The sequence below is a fragment of the Scardinius erythrophthalmus genome (genome assembly GCF_964197995.2).
Source record: "Scardinius erythrophthalmus genome assembly, chromosome: 10".
Taxonomy (NCBI): Eukaryota; Metazoa; Chordata; class Actinopteri; order Cypriniformes; family Leuciscidae; genus Scardinius; species Scardinius erythrophthalmus.
In genome coordinates this window covers 18,622,767-18,649,127 of record NC_138230.1, presented here as the reverse complement: position 1 = coordinate 18,649,127, position 26,361 = coordinate 18,622,767, and the positions used below count along the sequence as shown (strand labels likewise).

General features: G+C 36.2%; 1 protein-coding gene across 7 annotated transcripts; it reads right to left on the bottom strand.

Moving 5' to 3' along the window:
• Positions 1–1,973: 1,973 nt before the first annotated feature.
• Positions 1,974–21,394, bottom strand: dync1li1 (dynein, cytoplasmic 1, light intermediate chain 1). Of its 7 annotated transcripts, none has more exons than XM_081375900.1 (14): positions 21,203–21,334; positions 20,911–20,984; positions 19,178–19,294; positions 18,489–18,719; positions 18,114–18,274; positions 17,081–17,174; positions 15,263–15,398; positions 14,899–15,010; positions 14,739–14,798; positions 13,962–14,006; positions 13,604–13,694; positions 12,806–12,937; positions 7,340–7,358; positions 1,974–3,580 (listed from the first exon to the last, which is right to left on the bottom strand). In XM_081375900.1, exons 1-13 carry the CDS (start codon positions 21,304–21,306, stop codon positions 7,351–7,353), a joined length of 1,365 nt encoding a protein of 454 aa, XP_081232026.1. In that variant the 5' UTR covers positions 21,307–21,334; the 3' UTR covers positions 1,974–3,580; positions 7,340–7,350. The 7 variants fall into 7 exon arrangements, with proteins under 7 accessions (XP_081232026.1, XP_081232022.1, XP_081232025.1 ...); XM_081375899.1 differs by having other exon boundaries at positions 2,447–3,580; positions 13,574–13,694; positions 21,203–21,331; XM_081375896.1 differs by lacking the exon at positions 7,340–7,358 and having other exon boundaries at positions 13,574–13,694; positions 21,203–21,394.
• Positions 21,395–26,361: the final 4,967 nt, after the last annotated feature.

Genomic DNA, 26,361 nt, shown 5'->3' with positions numbered 1-26,361 from the left:
AAACTGTGTTTTGATATTTGTGCTCTTCTGAAATATCTAACTGCTCTCAACACTTGACAGCATGGATGGGGAATTGAAAAAGGGTATGGTTGTTTCAGTAAATTTACATGGAATATAAAAGACTATCAAAATATCACTTATTGCACTCATTTTTTATTAGCCAGATAATTAGGGGCCAAGCATCGAAGGTAATCGGTGGCGTTACTTCTTCCACTCAATAGTAGTCAATAGTAGCCCATAGAACCGCTTGCGGGAAAGTTATGAAATTTGGCACACAGATAGAGGACAGTCGGATCTATCACCATAGCAAATTTGGAGTCTCTAACTCAATCCCTCTAGCGCCACCAACTGTCCAAAATTTCACTTAGTTTATGCTAATAACTTTTGAACTGTAAGGGCTAGAAACAAAATTCTCAAGCCGATACAATTTTCTGTCATGGAAATTTTTCCGCCATTTTGAATTTTCAGAAAAAACAACAACAAATTTTCGGCCGTTGCTCCGATTTTCACGAAAATTGAACCAGATCATCTTCAGACCCTGTCGATGGAATTCAAGTTGATTAGTTCTCGAATAACGTGCAAACGAATTTGACAAAGAACATGCCATAATGAACGTGAGGCTATATCTCAGCAACGCTTTAACATATTCTGACCAAACTTGATGTATATTATGACAACCATGACTTGAGGATACCTGCACAGTTTCAGTGCAGTGCTGCCTGGTCAGGAGCTTTTTTGCTTAAAACTTCTGAACGTTTGGCCAAAAATCACAAAACTGGTCTCTTTAGATTCGGTGCAGCATGCTTAATCGAACAATACCCAATTTTCCCATATCAACCATATTGGGCTTCAGGCCATCGGCCATTTTGAATTTTGTCGTAAAATGCGTTATTTTATGAATGCCTTGGCATATCAATACGAATCTTGGTATGTGTCTTCAGCACCATGCTCTGACGGTCCTCAAAATGTTTTGGGGCAGCGCCATCTTGTGGTTAAAAGTTATAATGAAAATTCCAAAAATGCTAATGACTTTTGATTAAATTAACCTATTGTAATGAAACTGGTGTTAATACATTCCTTGGGGAATGCGAGAACATAGATACCAATCTCTTCATAGTCGTCCGTACTTCCTGTCCGCCATTTAGATTTTCTTTAAAAAACTACTTTTTCTGGCTCCTCCTAGACCGTTTGTCCGATTTTCCCCAAAATCGAATCATCTCACTGCAGGCAAAAAAGTTATGGATTTCGTGTCAATAGATTAAACCGTTTTTGTATACCGCATCAACAAATTTGATGGGATGATGCCAAAACGACTCTGAGGCTGTATCTATGCTATGCTTTGGCACATTGACACCAAACTTTGCAGGTGTCATTGTCACCTTACTCTGACCACACCACATCAGTTTTGTAGCAGCACCACCTATTAGTCAAAAGTGATAAATCATTAAATCACATTACCAGTCACATTACTTTCAGGCATTTTGCCTAAAAACATCTTAATATGCTTTTAATTGTTCATTGTTGCAGTTGGTGTAATGCTCTTTATATGATGCATTTAATACTATAATAGTTAAATAATTTAATATTATAAAAAGCTATTATAATACCCTGCTAATAATTTACAATAATTTAATAAAGATTTATCATTTTAATCTTAAAAAGGGCCTTTATTTTGATCAAATTAAGTCTCAACATTGTTTTGTCTTCTTTACTAATTTATTTTTAGTATTTCTTTGAGCACTTTTGTTTATTTTTGTTGGTTTGGGGCCAAATCTAGAGTTTGTCCAATGCTTTTTTTTTTGGGAAAAAAACAACAAATTTGTAAATATGTTGATCTCATTTCAGCATTGAATAAACTGTTCCAAATAAGAACTTCTTTTTTTTTTTTTGTGCTGAGATCACAGACTTCCTGTGTCGAAATGCAGGTTCCTATCTCTCTCCACCCACACAAAAGAACAAAGACAGCAACCATTCCCAATAAATACAACTTTAATTGAATGATTACAGACCTGATCCAGAGAAACATCACTACATCTTGTGAAATTACAGGACCATAATAGCGTATGTTTATCCACCCCGCCCCCCCTCCCTCTCGTAAGAAGTTCGGTTGATGACTGTACATGCAGGTGAGCGTGTTCTGAGATCTCACCTGCCCTGCCACCTCTGCCTCGCCCTTCCCTTCCCACTACTAATTTCTAGCTGTTAAAGTCTCTAAACAGACAAATCCGGCTGAATTTTGCTCAACTCCCGCACACACACTCAGACACACACCAATGTAAAGACAGTAATACTGATCTTGTTTGCATGATCTCTAGTGCATCCATTAATAAACAGTGCCATAACTGGCTGTAGTTGAGAGATGAAAACAGACATACACAGAAACATCCAATTTTCAAGCTCTTAAGAACATGGAAAACAACAAACAAATTATTATTTTTTTTTTTTTACAATGGACATAGTTGTCAGTCCCATCAACAGTCTTGCTCAGCAGTTACACAGACGACTTCATAAACCATGTCTAAGCTAAAAACTCTCTCGCTCTCCAGTTAAGTCTACTATTTTGCAACAATGAGCATTGTAAGAGATTATTTTCAGTGTCATAGCCTAATATTGTGTAATAGTGCAATATTTAGAAACTTATTGTATGCAACAGATCACAGGTGACGAATCAGACTTGGTGACTCTGTTGACAGTTTCTCAGCAGCAAAAAAAGGGGTTATGAATATTCTAAAGCATTGAAATCATGTCAGTATGTTTGTTCTGGTCCTGTGATCGATACACTTTAGAATAGGGCAGATATTAAGAGTGCTAAAGATGACCATTTAATGAAAACACCAACACAAGGTGACCATATCTAATGAATCATTTGATTGAATTGTCACTCTGACTGAAATGTGCTGCTTCCCTTTATTTTTATTAAATTTTTTTGTTCGGATTAGACAAGGAAAAACGTGCGTTTTTTTTTTTAACAGAAGCTGACTGATTTTTACTCTAGATGAACAGGATCCTTCATATAAGTTAATTCACTACCAAAAGCCAAAGAAAAGTCTAACTTGCATACAGATACACCTAAGTTCACAAACCCCCTTCATTTTCTAATGCAGACTTGGCTCTACATCTCCATTTCATCTCTAAGCCTATCCTTTAGTGTCCAACGCTGATCTAGTGTCCTTCTTTTTATGACAACCCTGCCTCTGTGGTTATTTACGGACCTGTCCGCTGTACATGTGTGCGTGTGTGTGGAGACAGACATAGCAATCGCAATTTGTCTGACATGCAGCTTCAAGTCACTGGCCTTACAAGTAATAAACAGGAATAAATCCCCCTTCTGAACAAGATCAAGACAAAGAGTGAGGGAGAGGAAGGGAGGAGAGGTGGCAGAAGGGAGGCAGGTTCAGGGGGGGCAGAGATAGCAGTGTAAAGGGGGAGGGTCTTGCCCGTGAGTAATCCCCGCCTCTTGTTCAGGATTCGTCATTTTCGGCAGGGGGTGTGGTGGCGTTAGGGGCTGAGGAGTCCAGGTCTGATTTATTGGAGATCCGGTCTAGCTCAGCCTGGACATCTGTCAACCCCAACTTGGAGCCTGTGAACAAACAAGATCAAATCAGATGGAATTAATACGAGTATGCTGACCACATTTCATATCACGTTATTTGGAAACAGTATTAACCAAAGCTTTAAAAGAAGATTCTGGGTTCAATACAAGTTAAGCTCAATCTGCAGCATCTGTAGCATAATGCTAATTACAACAAAAAATAAACACACACAAATATATATATTTTGTAATTGAATTCCTTTTAAAAAAAAATTTTTTTTGGCTTGAAGAGGGGACAATTTTTTGTGGAAATAAACATTATGCCACAAGTGCTGCCAATTGAGATTAACTTGTATTGTACCCAGAATATTCCTAAATCAGTGACAAGGGATGGCAATACACTTAAAACCTATTGCGTGTCAGTGTTTATGAGTCTGTGAGCCATTGCTTTCCAATTGATCAATGTTAATCAGAAAGATCAGAAATAAGATTTTGGAATTAAAAAGTTTTTTGGAGCTTGAAAGAGAAAAGTAAATACATAAAGATGGAATGAATGGAGATGAAAGACTGTCAATGAACCTTCACACAGACTCACACACGCATTCAGCCTGAAAGCTGAAATGAAAAAAAAAAAATTAAGGAACATTCAGCCAACACAATAACATTAAGCATGCAATGAAAACATTTACAAACTGACTTATTTTGAATAGAAATTGATCTGTGAATGAGAACCATCTGTGTATCTAAGGCTTTAAAAGGTACAATTCACAATACTGAGATCTTCAGTTGTTATCACTCTTTAAAGGCTTATTGTATCTTAAGCCTAAAGTATACATCGGCCTTTATATGTACACGAGGGTCTGCATAAAGAGTGCGTGACGCATATTTTGTCACCATAATAGTATGCACGAAACCCAATTTTTGTAACTGTGCATACTTCTGCACATGCAAAATGAATTTGTTTTGCACTCATCAGTTGTTCCACAAGGTGGCAAAACTGATCCGGGCCGCAGTATTGCCCAATTAGCCAGGTTCCTGTCCAACTGGGCTTGGACCAGAGAAAAAGACATTGGGCAGGTGGACAAAATTTGGGCTGCTTTTTTAAATAAAAACCAGCCTGAGCAGCTGCGTTTTTAGATTTTTTTATTCATTATTGTGTCTTATGTGTAGTCATTTTATTTTAATACGTTCGAACACGTGAATAATAAAGTATCACTGAAAAATAATGCATAGTGCAGTCATCAACACATTTTCCTTATTGGTTCAGTTAAACCAATCAGGGCCAGGTAAGGGAGACCTGTCAATCAATTTACTCTCTTATGTTGGTGAGATGTGATGACAGGGTTTTGGCGCAACAAGGAACCAGATTTTTAACGTGTAGCTGTATATTCAAGCGATCGCAAAGCAAAAGTGGCCTAAATATAAGTTGCACGGTAGAGTGGGAAAGTGAAATTGCACTTATGGTGCGAGATGACTCGAAGGCTCGTTGTAAATAATTGAATGATTTAATCAAAATCTGTCCAGCATCAGGGTATCTTTTAAACCATCCAGGCTGTACTCGTATACTCAGTTTTGATTGTGCAAAGTTCTCCATTATGCTCTACATTATGTACTTCACGTACATAGACGTACTGTAGTTCTGTCTGAACACAAAGGTAAGCGCTTTCTTGTTGTTGTTAATTTTTTGTTGTTGAATTTTCTTGGAGTGGGCGGGTTTTGGTAATCTTTTGGGCTGGAAATCGTCGACTCAATATGGCAACACTGCTAGGCCATTGTTTCAAGTACAAATTAAGACTAAAGAGACGGAACAACAACAGATGCCTGCACTGACAGGCGCTTGTGTGAGGGGGTTATTAGATAGCCACAACTTTAGTTTAAAGAACTCAAAGACATTTTTAGCAGTCATAACTTCTGGAGAAAAATAGCGCAGTCACAGGACAAAGATGAAACTTTATAGAGCACGTGTCGACGGCCTGCGTTCTCGCACAATATCAAATATGAAAGGCTATGTGTTTGACTATACGCATACACTAGCGTGCACGTAAAAAACCAAAGTATACTTTGTGCTTGAAGTTTGCTAATTATGTGCTAGCAATTAGCCCTGCAGCAATTGTGGATGGTACCTTACAGGATTTAATTTGCTTGATCTTAGTTTTGACATAGTTCTTCACCTTTACAGTGCCGGAACGCAACATTTACTTATTGTCATCTACATTTACACATTTGGCAAAGTCCAAAGTGACTTGCATTGCATTCCATTTTTATTAGTTTATGCAATCTCTGGGAATCAAAATGTTATGTTAATGTATTAACTAACAAACTAACCATAAGCAATACATTTGTTACTGTATTTGTTAATCTTTGTTAATGTTAGTACAATAGTTGTTCATTGTTTGTTCATGTTAGTTCACAGTGCATTAACTAATGTTAACAAAAGTTGAATTTGAAATTGTGTTGAAATTAACATTGCACTTCTACAGCATTTATTAATTTTAGTTAGTTCATTATTAGTTCATGTTAACTAATGTAGTTAACTAATGTTAACAAATAAAACCTTATTGTAAAGTGTTACCATTTACTTTTCAATTAGATACACTGAGTAGTTGTAGCAGAAAATGCCAGGACCTTGTAATCAGAAAAACATGCCAAATTTAAAGATAACCTATGGATTTAATGAAGCTTCATGCAGTGATAATTAGGAGGCCTTACATTGTGTAATTTGAAACTAAGTGTTAATAAGTGTTGACGGACAGTGTTAATAACAAAGGAGCAAGACGAGGGGCCCGAAACGAGAAGGACAGTGATGTATAACACATGCCAAAGTTAAACATGCTCAAGTGTGTAAAAGTGCTAAAAGAAATTCATAGCTGTCATAAAAAGGGAGATGCAACAATGGTTAAAGCAAAAGGAAGTGAGGCAAAGTAGCCTAACACACACCTTAGCGTGGCCAACATCCCCTGGCTAACACACATGATGAAAGACAGTTTGAAGGGGTTAAATTTTATGACTGGTGAACATAGTGCACACGAATGTTGGTGCTCACTCACTCATTCATACATACGTAAGAAAGGGAAAAAAGGGTCAAAAAACTATTACAGATAGACTTACACATAGTAACAGAAAGAAAATCAGGGCAGAGATGATGATGAGGTCACTGTCACCAAAGACGTACTTTACCTTTAATACACTCCCATAAAACCAAGCTGCATTATGGGTTCAAAAACAAACCAAGATGCAGAAGCATAATATGAAAGAACACAATAGCGTGTGCCGTAAAATGACTGCGTTAGCTGTGTTAGTTTTAAAGCCTGAAAGTTGAATGCTAAATCTGTGCAAACCCTTAGTGAGCATGTTAAACATATGCGTTTCCACTTGTATTACTTATTAAGCTCTTGTTCCATTTTAACGTTCAAAAGTAATGTCCTTCTTCCTTGGGACACAAAATAAGATATTTTTGAAGAGTGTTTTAACTGTTTTTGTCCATATAATGAAAGCCCTAAACAACAATGAACCCCCTTAACTTTAATTGTATGGACAAAAAAAGTCATTTTCAAAGTATCTTCTTTTGTGTTCCACAAAAGAAAGTATATCATACAGGTTTGGAACAACATGAGGGTGAGTTAGAGGTGACAATTTCATCCATTTAAGGAGGTTGCATGTATGCTAATTTGCTCCGTTGCATTTTGGGATAGATTACTGGGTTATTAGTAATCTGATGAACAAAGAGGTTAACATTTTAGCTTGAATGATTAGCTGGGTTTTTAGCTGCACATGCAGAGGAGATTTTATCAAATATATTTATTTTACCGTCGCTGATGTCAGAGATCTGGGATGGGAGGATAAATGTACAGGAGAGGAGGGTGATGAGGACAATATAATGACAAACAAACAAAAAGGGAGAACGGGACAAACTTAAGTGACCTCACACGTGTACAACATGAACAAGACAAGATTTGAAGTGTTTTGAAGATAATCTGACAGACCTGTTCCTTCATTTGCAACTTACAGATTCTATCATCTACTGTGTCAACAACTCTTTCTGAGGGCTGTGTTTCATATGAGGTGGGTCTTTAGGGAGATATTTCTCATTTTGAAGCCATGACTCGCAATCTTTAAAGACTAAAACACTCCAAGGCTCTTAGTCCACAGAAACAGTAAATCTGTAAGTTGACATGGTCATAATACTGCTTTTATAAAATGAATGTTGAAAAATGGCAGAGAATCTCAAAAACAGGCCGAAGTACAATTTGTAATTTTGTATCATCTATTTGAGTGAAATTCATCAAATGAAATAGTTGTAAAGGTCATTTTACAAGGTATGTGATTAGATTGTCTCCACTGAGGGATTGTTGAATGTCTCAACGCCTGCACAACGATGCCCACTATTGCTTCAGCTGAATACTTGAATTAGGTGATTTCTGTATATACCGTATTCTGTGTTGCATGTAAGTTAAGGTCAATAAGAAAAATAGGACTAACGAAAAAAACACAATTTTATTCTCCATATAATATATTATTTATGTTCCCCTCCATGTTCCAATGTTCATGACCATATTCAGTTTTATGGTACAGTCACATTTTCAGTTGTTCTGTGATTTTTTTGTTAACAAAATCCAGTCATTTCCATAGAAAAAAAATCATGCAATCTGGAATTGCGAGAGCACGAAAGACTTCCCCATGCAGATTTAACAACAGTTTCATCCCTTGATTTGCCGCATTGACCAACAGAAAACTGGTTCGAAAGTGACTTCTGTGTGAGCTGTGCTTCATACATCGCTACACTATTGGAAACAGACATTGGGCCTTTTTTCCCTGCAAAATTTAACCAAAATGTGACCGCAACTTTAAACTCATCAACAAAATTACTGACAATAAAGTTTTGGATTATGGATTCTGATTTTGCAAACAATAAAGAAGACAAGAAAAAAAATGTGCATCATGGCAATAATTATAATTTTAAAATGTCATTTGATTTGTAGTACATAAGCAGTAGTTCAAAAGTTTGGGGTCAGCAAGTTTTTTTTTGGAAAGTTCATTCCGTGTCAACCAGAGGACCCTGACTATTATCATTTCTTTTCTGGTGAAAGAAATACAAAAATGAAGAAAGCCTAAATATTAAATGTCATGGATAAACATTTACCAAGTAATCCAGTATTTTGCAGAGGTTGTGAAAATGACCTGAGATTTGGATTACAGGGGGATAAAAATTACTTTAGAAAGATGGTAGCATCATTACAGCAGCATTATATGACAATAGTTAAAGGGTCATTTCACCCGTGGAGACATGAATGTGTATTGAAAGTGGGTCATTTATGTAGAAGAAATGTGAAATTATTTTTGAATTTGGAGCTTTCTAGACTGAGAAAAGCCAGAAAATGTATTTTTGGCTTATGTGGATGAAAGACAACAACTCCCAGAATGCACTTGCTTCGCTGCCCTACAAGGCCACTCCCAAGCCACTCCTACCGGTAAGACAGCGCAGTTGAAAACAAAAACATCAAGGCAAGGCTAGGCTACGAGTGAGTCTCCGTGACGAGTTTGCCCAAAATGTCCGGGATTCGGCTTTTGCGTTCTACAGTTGCCATTCATCATGTTTACTGTGGCGAGCAGGACGAGGCTGAGGGGCGCGGGAGAACGGCGCGAGGCCGGTGGCGTGATTACTGACGACCGACACCTGTGAGGCACTGTTCTCGTATCTCGCACGGAGGAGCAGGTATTTTCTTAGCAATGGTAAAACACATCAACCGATCACGCCACCTGCCTCGCGTCTTTCAACCGATCACGCCACCGGCCTCGCGTCTTTCTCCCGCGGCGCTAGCCTCGTCCTGCTCCCTGTATTACTGTGATTACTGATGAGTGCGCCTGTGAGATGCACCGGTCTCATGGGCTATCTCTGACGGAGGTGCGGGTATTTTCTTAGCAATGTTAAAACGCAAATCAACCGATCACTTGATTAGCATTCATGTAAACATTACATTCAGATTCACCAATCGGGGTGAATTCAGTTAGATTGAAACAAAAGGTGAGCATGTAAACAATGGATGGCGACCGCAGAAAGCAAAAGCTGAATCCCGGACATTTTTGACGATCTCGACGGCCGGACATGTCCGGGAAATAGAGTATGGTAACCCCTACTACTCAGCTTTCTTCGTCCCTGTTTTCTGCAGGTTTCTGCCGTTGAAATCAAACGCACTCGCACTGATCTGTGATAGGTCTGTTAGCGCATTAGGTCCAACCCCCTATGGGCGGGTTTGAAAGGGTGGATCTAGTGCTTGTAGTCTTAACAGAAATCCCCCCCTCTTACACTTCCTCCAACAATGACGCAAAATGACGATTTTTGCGTCATTGTAGGAGGAAGTGTAAAGAGGTAAATACAGATTTCTCTCGTCTCGGGGGAAAATGAAAAAATGTTGTATGACCATTCAATAGTATGACTGGGTTTCTAACAATGCAAAGCTTAATGCAAATGGGTGAAGTGTCCCTTTAAAAAATTGGAAAGCACTTTTTGTGTTAGGCCCTATATGGTTAATTTCCAGAGAAATGGGGATTTCAATTTATCTTCAAAAACCAAAAGTGTGCCACTTTGCATATAGCTGATCATTTTTTCTTTTAAAGAGGAATGTCTGAAGAAATAAATCGTGTTCAAACTACAAATGTGTCTTGTTTCCAAAAACAATTGCATAAAACATACCAGTCTGATTACTATAAATATTATTTTTCCAAAGTTTGTGTGCTTTAACTCAAGATATATTAAAAAATATCTTAGTATCCTTTTAGATTTTTGTTCCTAATAAATTTCTCTTTTGGAATCTTAATTTCAAGGCCATATGGTTTAATCCCAGAGATATGGGGTTCCCAATATGACCATATTCAAATTGTTGGAACTTTCCCATTTTCAATGGTTGAAAACCAAATATGGGTCACTTTTCATATAGCCAAAATGTATTGTATTACAAGAAGAATCTCTGAAGAACCAATAATATTGAAAGTAGAATATATTTTGTTTCCCTTTATCAAAACAATTGCATATAACATACCTGCCTCAGTGGCATTTTTTTTTTTTTTTTATTTTATTTTTTTTACAGTTTGCCTGCCTGTAACTGAAGAAGTATTGAAGATGTCTTAATATGATTTTAGATTCTGTTTCCTACGAAATGGTTCTTTTGGAATCTCCATTTTTAAGGCTATATGGATCAATCCCAGAGGTATTGGGATCTCAATGTGGCTCCATACCCAAATTGTGGAATTTTACCCTTTTTCAGTGGTTGAAAACCAAATGTGATTTGTGTTTATCCAGTCATGACTGTTGACACCGCAATATATGCAAATAAGAACAGTAACCCAGGGTTTAGGAATGTATAGAGTGACATGTCAGATTATGAATAACCAGGATTAATTGTTAACTCTAGGTAAAGTATGAGCAGTGTGAAACATATCAAAAACAAGGGCCCGGTTTCACATACAGGGTTTAGACTAAGACAGGATTAGGCCTAAGTTCAATTGGGGCATTTAAGTAGCCTTTATATATAAGTCTTAGGAAATAAACATTAGTGGTGTGCATCTTGAGACCAAACAATGGCACGGAGATATTTTAAGATATGTCAGTACAAGTTGCTTTCAGTTAAAACAGCATTTTAGTCTGGGACAAGCTTTAGCCTTGTCTGTGAAACCGGGGGAAGATAACCCCAGGATTACATTAAGCCAGGGTTAAGAATTACCCAAGGTGAACTATTTCAAGTGTGAGAGGAGAGCCCATAAATGTTTCAAAGTTTGAGGTATTGTCAGTGATTCCTCCAAATACAGTGCTATGCATAAGTTTAGACACCCATACTAAAGTTGACTAAAAAGAGGAATAAAAAATCATCTTTTGGAAACTGAACTTAATGCCTTAATTTAAAAAATTAGGAGAAATCCAACCTTTAAGGACACCAATTTTCTTTGTTAATGAATAATGTATCGTAAATAAATAAATGTTCTTCCTTAAAATACAGGGTGCATAAGTTTGGACACCTCTATGTTAAATTCCCATAGAGGCAGGCAGATTTTTATTTTTAAGTATTTTTTTTTAGGAAAGTTCCCTTGGCCTTTGGAATTAAAATAGCCCCACATCATCACATAGCCTTCACCATACCTAGAGATTGGCATGGGGTACTTTCCATAAGATCATCTCTCAATGCAAATCAAACTAGCTATTAGGCTAACTGAAATAAAACCATGAAGGCTATGTGATGATGTGGGGCTATTTTAATTTCAAAGGAAGTTTCTGAAATTTGGTTGATTTGACAGAAAGACCCAATACTTTTATTCAGCAAGGATGCATTAAATTACTTAAAAAAAAAAAAACACACAAAAAAAAAACCTTACCGACCCAAAACTTTTGGACGGTAGCGTAAATCCTCTCTGACTGGTCATTAGCCATGTTTCCATCCAACTATGCAAATGTTTGGGATATTGCATTAAAAAACGCTGGGTGGAAATAATTGAGTCGGTTGTTCTTCTTTTTTTTTATCCGATAAGAAGACATGCGCATAAACTACGATGGAAACACATTTACCAAATAAATCCCTCAATACGCAAAAAAAAAAAAAAAAAAAAAAACTCGTGTGACTTTGCCTCAACAGAGGATGTGAATAAATAACTGGACTAACCAATGGATTAGTTTCATTGCACAGAACCTCAAATGTTGTATTAACTCATTTGAAATGCCTAAGCCAAAGTCTGCCATCAAAATTATTTGGTATAATGACCTCCCAGAACTGTCTCACATGACAGCATTTACAAAAATCAGGCATCCGAACGCAAGATAACATGAGGCAATTTATTGTGTTTCATCTGCACACTCTGAGGCTCAAGTCATTTATGATGTAGGACATAAGAGCCGGGGCTTACCCAATTGCAACAACTTCCATTTTTATTATAGATATTTTGTGCCAATTTCCAAGATTTTGTTTTCTTGAACGCATGGAATAGAAACGGTGCTTTATTTGCAAATGTTTTATGCAATATTTCAATTAGGTGCATAAGTTAAATTCGCAACTTTGGATGGAAACATAGCTAATGATGTCACGAAACATACAATTGTTTAATCCAGCATGGTGGTAACGCTAGGAACCATGCACGACAACACGTCCCGCTGCGTACCATGCAAGACAGGTTTTATCCACAATTTTCTGTTGTTGAAATACAAAAAGTCAAAACACTTCAAATATATACCATGATAGTGTACATTTATATGAATGTGTGAGTGATATAGTGTCAAGAAGGATCCCTCACCTGACTTGCGGACTGTTCCTGGTGTGTTGCTCCCTCCTCCTGTAGGTTGGCCGCCTGGGCCGGGTGAGCCTGCTTTCTTAGTCAACAGACTGTTGAAGAAGTTAGCCAGCACGCCCTCACTTGTCTGACCTCCTGTCATGAAAAATGACAATAATTAGCACAACCATACAAGCCTAAACTAGTTTCAGATCAGTGCAAAACAGTCATATGTACTAAGTTGGAATTAAAAATGTGTTTAAAGGAGGTGAAGTCAAAATGAAAGTCTTAGAGAAATTCAGCAAGGAAACAAGCTTTAATCCCAACAAGCTTTTCTAATCCTCTCCAAACATGGCAGCAATGTTCCTATGATCTAAAACCATGAGAGTAGAGTCCTCCTTATCTGCATACAGGAAGAGATCCTAAAACACAATCTCTGGAGACACTGAAAGTGTATTCATGATCACTGCGGACCAAAACAAACTAACGTTTTTCCCATAAAGCTAAATAAATAAGCTTTGCCACAAAAAAAGAGGATGGGATCTCGCTGAAGGTCAAATGTTACTTTTTTCCCAAGATGAGAGGGTGATGAAAACCAGGAAACCAGATCCAAGGACTTGAAAAAATAAATGCCCAGGAAGTAGAAAGGTGTGACTCCAAAAGCTCTTGCTCCCAAAGTTGGAAAGATGCAGCCGAGGAGAGAAAATAGAGAGCGGGATACAGAAGGAAAGAGAGAGAAAGGTGGAGAAAAGACGGAGGCATGCATCCTGAATACAGTGTTCTTATACACACCTTTCATGTTGGGATCAATCTTCTTGGTACCTGATTGCATGGGCATGACGTTTGCCACATTAGCCGCCGCTGAACGGTTGGTCGTCCTTGGTGAGCCGGTGGGAGCTCTGTTTGTTGGGTCCTATTACACACACACATACAGAAATATTTTAGGATTATAAAACTTTATAATAAGAAAAATTAACCAAAGAAGTAATTCTGTAGTCACATGCAAACATTGTGCAATAATTAGTATGGATCTTTACTTAAATTGCTTTGGATATAAGTGTCTGCGAAATTAATACATGTAAATGTCTTGCAGCAGAAAAGGTCTCCACCCAAAGCATGATTCAACATTGAGTAACACTGTGGGCTGAAATGTAAATGAAGCACATGTAGAAACACTCACCACTGGTCTTCCGGCACTGACTGGAGGCTGTTTAGATAACAGAGACTGAGAACAGAACAAAGACAGAAAAATCATTCAGAGATTATTTCTGTCCTGTTTGGTAATGATTTGTTTGACAAACAAGTTTCATGCATCACTAACAAAACTTCTGTTTACTAGACTTATAACTAGTGAGCTACAGTCTCACTGAATCTAACTTTATGCCACATTTCGTCTAAATTAAATTTGGGTAATGTTTCTGTCTGTGTGTGTACCTACTTAACTATATTTTGAGGACAAATTTGTACCCAGAAGTGACCAAAACCTGACAAAATCTCCAAAAACCTCCCTTTAGGGACGTCCTCATTTGTAAATCTGGGATAAAAATAGTAATTAAAAATATAAAAAGTTATTAAAGGTTTTTTAAAAATGCAGAAAGTTTTGTGTGATGGGAAAAATTAAGTCTATGGAATGTCCCCATTTATATAGCTAAGTAAACATGCTTGTGTGTGTGTGTGCGTGTGTGTGTGTGTGTGTGTGTGTGTGTGTGTGTGTGTGTGTGTGTGTGTGAAAGAAAGAGAGAGAGAGAGAGAGAGAGACTATATATTTTACTTTCTATTCATTTTGTATACATTCAGCTTTGCCATCACAGAAGTAAATTATATATATTTTTTAATTATTTTAAATTTAATGTTATTTTAAATTGAAATAATAATTCACAATATTACTATAAAAAATAAATCAAGATTTCTTTTATGATGATGATGATGATGATATTATAAAATATTTAGCAATTACCTGCAACTTTAGTAGAAAAACTTGGTCATCTTCAGCTTGAACTTCCTTCTCATGTACAAACTAGAAAGACATGTCAGAAATGAGCAGTCGCTAGGAAAGAGAGACTCTATAGCTAATTGCACAAACACTGGCAAAGATCTAATTAGGGCCGAGCCTTTACCTTTCTAATTGGAGGTTTCACTATTACATCTTCAAAGTTGTCGTCTGCTTTTACTGACTGGAAGTTTTCATGCAGAATGGCGATCTTTTTTTCATTGTCCCATCCTGACGGACTGAAAGTGAGACAGATAATAATACATTTACCATTTAAAGAAACATTTGAATGACAGCCAATTTTACACTAATAATCTGATATATTCCAGGTGAGCAAAAATATGTATTAATAAAAAAATTAATAAAACATTTATTACATTGTTTTTTACACAACAAAGATTATAAAACAATTTGCAATTGATTTTGATTCCATGTGCAGACTTCAGTAGTAAAATAAAAATCTATATGTTTCTTGACATCCAACTACTTACATAAACACAGAGTCTTTCTCTACCACCTGAGCTGGGATGTTGAAGGGAAAGCCGTATAACCTGTGAACAAGGTATTTGTATAACAAATCTAGATTTTTGTTCTCCTTCATAGATGTGTAGAGTAGTGCTGCCCCATCTGAAAGGTCACTTGTGAAGGAGAAAAACAAGATGAGGTTACATTTAAGCAGAAACAAGACTCTCCCTATTTGTACAGATTTTTTGGAAAGCAGCCATTATGGCAGGTCAGCTGATCATGTTACCATCCTCTACTGTTAAAAAAAGACATTAAAGTCGACATAAAACGGAAGTTGTCATACTCTGTTCTTCCCTATTGTGACGTATATCTGAGTGAAACGACTTCTGGAATGAGAAAAATGTAGGGCGCGATTTGATTTCGTCCTTCGGGAATTGATTGGATCGTAGGAAGTTGGGTGTTGCTAACTAAATTGAGGCAGATCTGAATGTCAGTTTGCAGTCAGTTGTGGAGGATATATAGACGTTTTTATTTGGTATTTCTTTTCCTTTTTGTGTTTAAATGATATAGACGTTTTTGATTAAAGATTACAAAGGCATATGAATTTTTTTTAAATAATGATGTGCACGGATAAATCATTTATAATAAGCACAAAAAAAACGACAAAAGAATTGTAAATGTTGATTTTATGGCGAATTTAAGAAGCAGAACATCTAAATGTGCAGCCCCTGTTGTTGTATTTAGATGCACACAAATGTACACTTCTGACGAGGAATGCTTAATTATGGCAAAAATCATAACAAAAAGTAGTTTTGGTCAATATTGAAATCACGATTATTGGTGGGCGATATGATCCAAGTCTTATTTCACGATATCAGTCATTTTAAATATCAGTGAAATTTCAAATTGATCGATACTTCAGCAAAAAATAATACTAGGTTAACTAATGCAAGTAAATGGTCCTCAAAATAATTACATAAGACAAGTAAACAGTCAGCAATACAATAAGAACAAAAACTAATTCCAAACAAAACCGACAAATAAATACAATAGAACAAAAATACAAATTAAATAAACAGTGTTTTTCAGGAAAATTTACTAACAGTATTCAGATAATAGACTACAACAAAAAACACTGTATAGTCTTACTGTACACATTAAATACAGTTTAATCCTTAAGTTATTCAGTCAAGATTAGTGAGTGATTTTCCTTTGTCGTTTGTTGTTTGATTATTAATGACATACTGCAGTAGGCATTTTAGGCTGCTGTCACTTTAAGAGCTAATGCACGGATCCAATATACTGTTACACATGCATTTCTTTCTCAACTGTGTACGTTTACTAGTAAAGACATAATCCACTGTGTTTACGTGAATACTCTCCAAAAAGGCATTTTGACATTTTTGTGTACACATTTAGGCTCATGTCCAAAGCCCTTTTTTTTATCAGTGTTCGGCAGAAAGCCGTCTGTGGGCCAGCGTCTCTTTTTGCTTTTAATAACAATGTTTAATATCAAACACATCCAGTAGTTTAGCAACAGTAGACTGCATTTTACAACGCTAACTTGTTTGGCTGATTTGGACGTCATGTTTGAGGTTTTAGGGAGGAACGAAAGCGCACCACTGTGAAGGAAAGGAAGGTGCGTTGGATAGAATGTGGCACAAAATAGTTTTAATTATTTAATTATAGTTTGATTAATACGATTATTCACACTGCCCTACTCCTGACATTTAAAGATAAAACTGAACATGGAAATAGTCTGGCCATCAGATGACTAAGATGTGCAGAGTAAAATATAATTGTCATTACATCTTTGGTTTAGATGTGCTGATGGGTAAGGATACACTGCAAGCAGAAACGTCGAATGTGAGACTGGATGAAGTCTAAGTGCTCGTCTTTATAATCGTGCTCCTTCTCCAAAGTGCTGATCGCATCACACTACAGAGAAAGAAAGAGAGAGAGAGAAAGAATTATGAAAGGGATTCTCCATTAATATTTTAGTCCATCCTTGTTTTGTAACTTGATATATTTGGGGCTTATAGTGAAAGTAAAAGCAAAATCATCTTGGTAAACAACGGACAGTAATGGCAAGATGATCATATTCTTTGAAATACATGGGGTCCAATAGTCTGAGAGCACATTGGCAAAATCCAAAGTAATAAACTAAAGGCTTTAAGATTCCGGAAATATTTAAAATAATGAAAAAGCAAAAGAATTAGAAATATACAGAACTCTGCACCCTTTCTAGTTTCACAATGGCATTTGTGACATTGAACATGTAAATTGCTATGTACAAAAGGTCAAATGTTAACTTTTCACTCAAACTGTTGTGCTAATAATATAAATACAATAGTGTTCAAAAGTTTGAGGGCAGTTTTTTTTAAGAAATTCATATTTTTATTCAGCAAGGATGCATTCACAAAAAGTGACATTGAAGACATTTATAAGGATGTTATAAATGCTGTTCTTTTAACATTTATATTAATTAAATCCTGGAAAAAAAAATGTATCAAGATTTCCACAAAAGTATTAAGCAGCACAACTGTTTTAAACATCAATATTAATAAAAAATGTTTCTTGAGCACCAAATCAAATCAGCATATTAGAATGATTTCCGATGACAATGAAGACTAGAGTAATGCTTGCTGAAAATTCAGCTAGTTTAAAATATATATTCAAATATATAACATTTTAAAATTTCACAATATTACATGTTTTCCTGTATTTTAATCAAATAAGCATAAGAGGCTTCTTTTAAAAAAATGTTACCGCCCCCAAACTTTTGAATGGTAGTGTATGAATGTATCCGGTGTTGTAGCTGCTCTTTTAAATACAATTTAATTACATGTCAGGAGTAGTTTGAGGCAGCAGGTGTACCTTAGTGCAGACCACCACTATAGGCAGGCCCAGGTTGTGTGTGAGTGTGTTATCTCCCAGCGGTAGAAGGATGCTCTCTTCCTCTGACTCAGGATTCCTTCTCTGGGGCACAGCCTCCAGGTCACTTCCTGGTTCCACATACTCCTGGAACTGCTTTGTCACTGCATGCACACACAGTCACATTCTAACTGCATTTACTATAGGTTATTTACTAACTGGAAACTCATTCATGCAGTGTAAGTATAAGAAATGCCTGCAGCGATCTATAAGGACCATCACAGATCAAAATGCATCAGCACACTAGATCATTCTTACAGGGTACTTGGCATGCGAACACGCTCACAATCTCAACGCACACACAAAGAAGCCACTCACATCTGAGCTCCAGCTCTCTCATGGTTTCAGGGGGAACTCTGAGCTTGTCCACAAAATCCCTCACCACGCTGCCCCATTTCTGCAGCGAATCGATGGCCAGCCAGGGCCGGGACAGATCCACCACAAACACAACCAGCGAGTCCTCCAGGTTCTCCGTCGACACGGCGAACTTCTGCAGGCCTTTGTGGTACAGGTCCCCATCCAGCACCCATGCATTACACCGTGCATGATCTGCCAAAAAGAGTTTCGTTAGCTTTAGCATGCCTGTTTTGAATGTCATTGGTCATTAGGGTGCCTCTATACTCACAGATTACAGATAATGTCTTGGATAATTAAGCTGGCAAAACAGTAACAGTATTTATACTTTAGATTGACTTAAACAAACCATGTATAATGGTGCATCAAAATTAATAAATTAAAAATTACACAATAAATTTGGGATCTCAGAGCTCAATTAGGGCATTTATTGTTGTTTACAACCAACACTTTCCCATTTCAATAGAGGACATGACTAAATACTTACTAACTAACTGCTGAAACATTTGCCTCAAAATACTGCAGTGTTAGAAGCTATTGATTGTTTGTAGTGGATCACTACCAGCTTTCTTTAATTCAGTGTCATTTAAGGTTGCACATCAAAAACTATCTATATATTGGCAATATCAAACTGTAGACTGTCTAATCCTTACCATCAATATCATCATCGTGAACATTGAAATACAGGTACTCTAAGCCCCGGCCCTTCATATACTCTTCTACACCTTGTAGTTTGGCCACCAGGGTGGTCTTACCGGACCCCACCTCACCTATAAAACAAGCCAGATTAACACGCAGGCAATTATATCAAACATTTAGGAGCTTAGATACTTTTGGATTCTGAAAAACATATGTAAGCATGCTGCATTTATCTTAACTGTTGTTATAATAACATGCAGAGAAATGCAAATGAAAAAAAAAACAAGTGAACTGAAAATTGTACATATGGCTGCAGTGCTTTTATAGTGGCTGATTTAATTGTATAGCTTTTGTTACAAAGTCAAAACAGAGACATGTAACACTGGATTGCTAATAAAATATTTAACAGACATTTACTCCTTAAGTAAATCATTAAAAAAACATACAACAAAGGGTCTGAAATTAACCAGAGATTGAGGCAAAAATGATGATTTCCTGATTTTTTTAATTATTTGTAACGGCTGGTACTATATTACTCAAATACATGTCTTAATATTTTTTTTTTTATTATATTTAGATGGAGAATTTATGGAATAATGCTAAAATTTTCTATATGTCATAATCATTTGTTTGCAAACATATATTCATTACTTCAATGAGCATTATTTCTGCCTTGTTTAAATTAATAAATTTAGCTAACTGTGTGATTTGTATGTACATTTCTGAAATACATAACTTAGACAGTTACCTCTGATAACAGATCACTCTAAATTGTAATTTGGACTCATGCATTTTCTGTTAAGCTGCTATGAAACAATGTGTCTTGTGAAAAGCGCTATTCAAATAAATGTGAATTTAATTGAATAAAATGTGAATTCAGGTATTTGTCAAAGACAACAAAGTGTGATTATATATGGTGAGTAAAACAAAAAAGGATTGCTCTCCGCACACTGGAATTACAACTCCAGAAAGTTCACTAATAAAACATTATTACTATTATCTTAAGATGGTAAGAAAACAACATGCCCAGAGCATAGATAAAACAGTCTTAAAATAATAATTAATTATACTAACAAAAATATATATTTTTGAAGATATTCAACAGAGATGACAGTATCATGTCTGGCGCCCTATGAGAGCACCCACTGAGGCAGCAAATATGAGCCATTCACTAGCTGTGTCTCAAAAACTAGTGAGCTGCCTACCTAGACATAATTTTTAGCCATCATAGATGCCTAGACAGCACTTTATGTGCATCATTTACACCCATACAGCCTTTTTAGTATCTCATACGGTTCGACTGCAGCATTTGTTCATCGGAACACACCTATGATTCTGTCTAGGTAGGCTGCACGATAGGGTTTGAGACAGAGCCCGTGTCTGAGAGTGCGGATTATCTCTATTCACCAAAACCGACAGTCTGTAACGCATGTAAACCGTTGAGACGGAATAAATGTCTGTTTATTTATATAAAATTCACGCGACAGACACTATTGTCTTTTGTGCGCGCGGTGTCTGACAGCGATGAGTGGAGTGGAGACAATGACGTGCGCTCATTAACAACAACAGCACACTGACTTACGCTACAATAACATCAGTGCCATTAGAGCGAGCGAGCGGCAGCTTCAATTCAGTCAGCATTGTATGTTTTTAAATAATAATGAATGAACCATTGGATGCAGGTCAATAGGATGCACAGCAGACATGAAACAGCATTTATGTGTGACAAGAAGAAAAAAACACCCACCCATAACCACCACATTCTTTCCTGACGGCAATTTTGATCGAGATCGCGTCGACACCTCACTCAATATCGATGACCTGAACGTAAAGGAACACAGAGTTTAAATCACGTTGCTTTATTCATTTTGCATCCCTGCGATCATTGATTCAGACTGGCCTGTGTGTACCTGCCCGGCTGGGGCAATTTGCAAGTTAGCGGCTAACAACTGTCACATGCGGCTCTGGGCCACCTAAAGCCGCGTTCTGCACATAACATCCGAGATTGAATGGGGGATAAAAGAACTAGCTAGGCCTACCATAAATTCTGTCCGTCATCCTCCTCAGGGTTTTGGCTTTCGGATATGCTGTTATTTACATTTGAGCTAACCGATAGGAGTGTATTTCTGCCTGTCGTCGCCATCTTCGCAGGCTTGAGCGACACCCCTGAATGAGCCCCGGATGTGTCGCGCAGAGCCGAGCTTTGCTTTTCTGCTGGGCGTGGACCACTGCGAGCCGCAATCACAGACCCAAAGCTCAGATTCATAGAATATCCTATAATCAAATCATTTCAAAAACGGTACTTTATTAGCAGCCATGGCTACATTAAGAACATTTAACATCCGTGGATCATTTCAATTGCACAAAAGGTGGAATTAAAATAGGCTAGTGGAAAAAAAGGTTCTTTAGATTATGAAAAATATTCTTCATACTAAGAAATAAATGGGTCTTTTATAAACTTTACACTGAAAGGTTCTTTGGGGAACCCAAAAGGATTATTCTATGGCATGCTTTGGAATCTTTATTTTGAAGAGTGTTGAATAGAATAGAATAGAATAGAATAGAATAGAATAGAATAGAATAGAATAGAATGATTATAGGCCTACTATATTATTATAGGCTATATAGCTACTTAAGAATATCATTGAATGTGGTTATTAAATAGAACAGAAATGAAAATAATGAAATACAATAAAGTTTTTGATAAATTATTGTATAAGCCTCTCAATTCATTTCATTTCAAAAAATGCATGGGATAAATAGAACCAACAAACTCAGAATAGTTTTGTGTGCAAGGAAATGAGAGGACATTAGATAGCCTGTATCAAATCATCAAAGGTAATATTTTACAATAAGGTCTCATTTTTTAGTTAATGCAATACAACTAACAATTAACAATATAGTCTTACAGCATTTATTAGCCTTTGCTAAAAATGTTCATGTTAGTTCACAGTGCATTAACTAATATTAACAAATACAACTTTTGATCTTAGTGTATTAGTCAACGTTAAAATGAACATTTATTATATTAACAAATGCTTTACATGCATTTAGTTAGTTAATGTTAACTAATGTAGTTATCTAATATTAACAAATTAAACCTTACTTTAAAGTGAAACCAAGAAAGAAATGAGTGTGGACCACTGTGAGCCTCAATCGGCTGAATCAAAGCTCAAATTCAGTCACCTGAATCAAAGACTAGAAGAGAGCCAATTGAAGCCATTGAAGAGAATGGATTTATAATAATCACAAATCATTCATTTTAAATAACTCAGAATAAAGAAATAAACTCAGAATAGAACTATTGTATTGAATGGATGAACAGAGGACACAGAAATGTCAAAACATCACAACAAGAAAGAGAGAAAGAAAGAAAGAAAGAAAGAAAGAAAGAAAGAAAGAAAGAAAGAAAGAAAGAAAGAAAGAAAGAAAGAAAGAAAGAAAGAAAGAAAAAGACAGAGTGCCGAGTAACCTCAATCACAGCCTCGATTCAAGCTTAGACATGATATAGAATAGAATAGAATAGAATAGAATAGAATAGAATAGAATAGAATGTCATTGATGACTATTTTTATATTCAATTAAATGATCTTTATTTAAATATAGGCTATTTTACACAGGAAAACAGACTGATGTGTTGGCAATTGTTTTGTTTCATTCAAAAAAGGTTAAAAAGAAATGAATCATGTAGGCCTACTCGTGCTCATGTGGGCAGACATGTTAAGACATCAGACATTGGACTTGGGCCCCGAATCATTCCAACATTTCACAGCATTGATTTGCTTAGGCCCTGCTTTTGTTCATCAAGATAATATACTTTTCACAAGATCTCACACCAATTGTAATTTACTGAACTAACCGCCAGAGTGCAGGATTTCACTGTTCGCACCCTGCACTTCCTCTCCACCTCTCACAGTGGAGGATTAAACAGTGAAGTTAACTGGAGTGCGCGCGCCTGTCCTGCTCTTATGTTGAGAGAGGAGACTGCGGGTCGGACTATCCATCACCTTTTTTAACGCTCAACCCTATGGAAATGCTTTTATCACCGTAGACAATCTGGACATGGAATCGGATGGAAAATGAGTCCAGTGCGCTAACTGCACTCAGACCGACCTTAATACTGAGGAACTTTTTCTGGCATCCCTTGGAATTTGTTCTTATACTTAAACAGTGGGTAAGTTTTATCCATTTTATATCAAAACGCGCAAGAATTTGGTGATGTTTTACGCATTGATGGAATAACCATTTTACCTCACAGTTTAAATCATATGGCCAAATATATTGATGTATGGACACATTTTGCATTTAATGTATAGCCTACATAAGAAATATTAGTCTGTCAGAAGTGATTTTGTAAAAAAAAAAAAAAAAATTAAGTGCAGTTCAGACTTGTACTGTTCGAATCCCATTGAAAAAGAAGGCGCACTGAAAGGCTGAAATTCTTGATAAAAGAAATGATGGCATAAATAGTTTGGAATACCATTTTATTATTATTTAGAAAAAGAAAGAAAAAAAAGATAATGAGGGAATCAGTTTTTTATATTGCACTAATATATGGGAAACTTTTGCCTGCCAAATCAAAAGTTTGGCGTAATATATACTGTATGCTACACTATATGCTACTGTATTTATTTATATATTTATGTATATATACTGTATTTCTATATATATATATATATATAGTGCTGTCAAATCGATTGATAGCGATTGAATCGATGTTAGCTTATGTGTATATTATATACACATACATATACACACATATATATATTATAAACAAACTTTTATGTTAGATGCCATTAATCATTCTGACAGCCACACACACACACACACACACACACACACACACACACACACACACACACACACACACACACACACACACACACACACACACACACACACACACACACACACACACACACACACACACATCATTTATTCCTAATCCAAATAAAAACAGAGCACTTGGAGGCTTTGTCTGTTTATTTTGATCTCTACATTTTAGTAGTTGCACAAGTTTTCCTCTGTCACTGCAGACAGAGATTAATCAATTCTTGTATTCCTCATTTGTAAGTCGCTTTGAATAAAATCATCTGCTAAATGAATAAATGTAAATATTTACATACTATATGTAGCAAATCTGCAGCTGTTGTCCATTCACCTTTATAGCACAAATGAACTAGACCACTGGTGCACGTAAGACTGTCCAGCAGCACAGCTCATATGGGTGCTTGATTATTCATCATATTTCAGGAAACCCCATGCTTTCCAGGATTATTTCAATATATGCAATGCAAACTGGCTACACGGGAGCATAACAGTGCCCGAACACCTGCACGGGGGTTATTCACACGCAGTCACCTCAATTCATCTGGCCAGGTGCATTCAAATACTGCATCAAAGTGGGACACGCTTAGGATTGCTTACTGTAAGAACTGCTAGAGGTTGCTAGCAATGGTTTTGTCCATCTTGCAGGGCTAGAAGGCTCAGGAGGGTTTCAGCAGCCCGTGAAGGCACGTCGGCCTCTTTTATCTAAAAATAACAATAATGATAACAAAAATGTTGCTCTCAGAGGGCATGAATAATTAAGTAACACACAGAGATACACGTTCTCTGTGGTGTGGTCTCAGAGTATTGGGGTCAGCTCCTCACTCTGTGTTCCAGGGAATCTCTCCCACGGGGACGACGCTGAGCTCATTCCACACGATGCCTGACTTAAGAACAATTTTCTTATAAAGCAGCATTATCGGAGTCTCTGACTTAACAAGTCACCCGTTTTCTGTTTTAATCAAAGCACTTATCATGCTCGAACTTGTCCATTGTGTAGAACTTGTCCAAGTGTAACATGATTAATTCAAATTATTTCAAGGACTGCCTTCCTCTAGAGACTACAGTGTAGCTAAAAATGTTTTGTCAGCTAACCTATAAAACTTCAACATGACTGGAATAATCTGAGTTCAAAACGTTTATTTCATGTGATTGAATCAACCTGACTACATGAGGTTACACCAATGAAAGTATTTTTTAAGTGTGAGGTCAGATAGATATAGCTTCTTAATTTAAGTGTATGGTGAATGAACGAAAAGTGGGGCAGTTTTGGTAGATTCAAAATGGTGCACTGATAAACAAGAAAAAAACACTCTCTTGCTCTCAGTTTTTTGTGATTCAACCATCGAAATAAATGTAAATATATTAAAAGTGTAGTAATAATAATATTAAAATAATATTTCATGTAATTCCTATTTGGTAATTATAGACCTTTGAACACTGCATTAAGCATAAAAATGCTTAAAATGCAAAAAAAAAAAAAAAAAAAAAAAAACAGCATTAATTATTATTATTATTTTCATTTATGAAGTATGTTTGCTGCAATTTAAGAACTACAGAAAATATTCTGCTGGAAAAGCATGTCACCTTCTCTTAATGTGGTCAAGGTGGCTTTTCGGAATTTGTAGCTGGTTCATTTTGATCAAAGTGCCAGGTCAGTCTTTGCATCACTGAGATGATTCATTAGCTAGAAACTGTGTAAAACCAGCTACTACGAGAAGGATGACACACACTGTAGGCTACAATATGTACACTATAAAGTTTGGGGTCGGTAAGATTTAAAAAAAAAAAATTAATTGAAACATGTCTCATGCTCATCAAAACTGCATTTATTTGATCAAAAAATACAGTAAAAACTATAGTATTGTGAACAATTATCATGATTTTATAAATTACAGTTTCTATTTTATTATGCTAAGTTATAATTTATTTCTGTGATGGAAAAGCTGAATTACTCCAGTCTTCAGTGTCACAACACTGAACACTTCATTTTAACATGCCGATTTTCTGCTCAGATAACATTTCTTAATAGTATCAATGTTAAAAACAGTTGTGTTGCTTAATATTTGTATGAAAACCATGAGATAATTTTTTTTTGATTATTTGATGAATAGAAAGTTAAAAAACAGCTTTCATTTAAAATAAAAATTGTCTGTACTTTCAGTTTTGATCAGTTTAATGCATCCTTGCTGAATAAAATAAAATATATAAGGTATAAACAAATAATAATGAATAAAAAAAATATTTAAAAACACTATAAACACACAGGTGATTATTATTATTATTATTATTTAAAGAGATTTATATGTATCCACTAACGCTTTAGCTAAAAATGATATTTTCTTTCACAGCTTGAAAACAGGAACGGAAA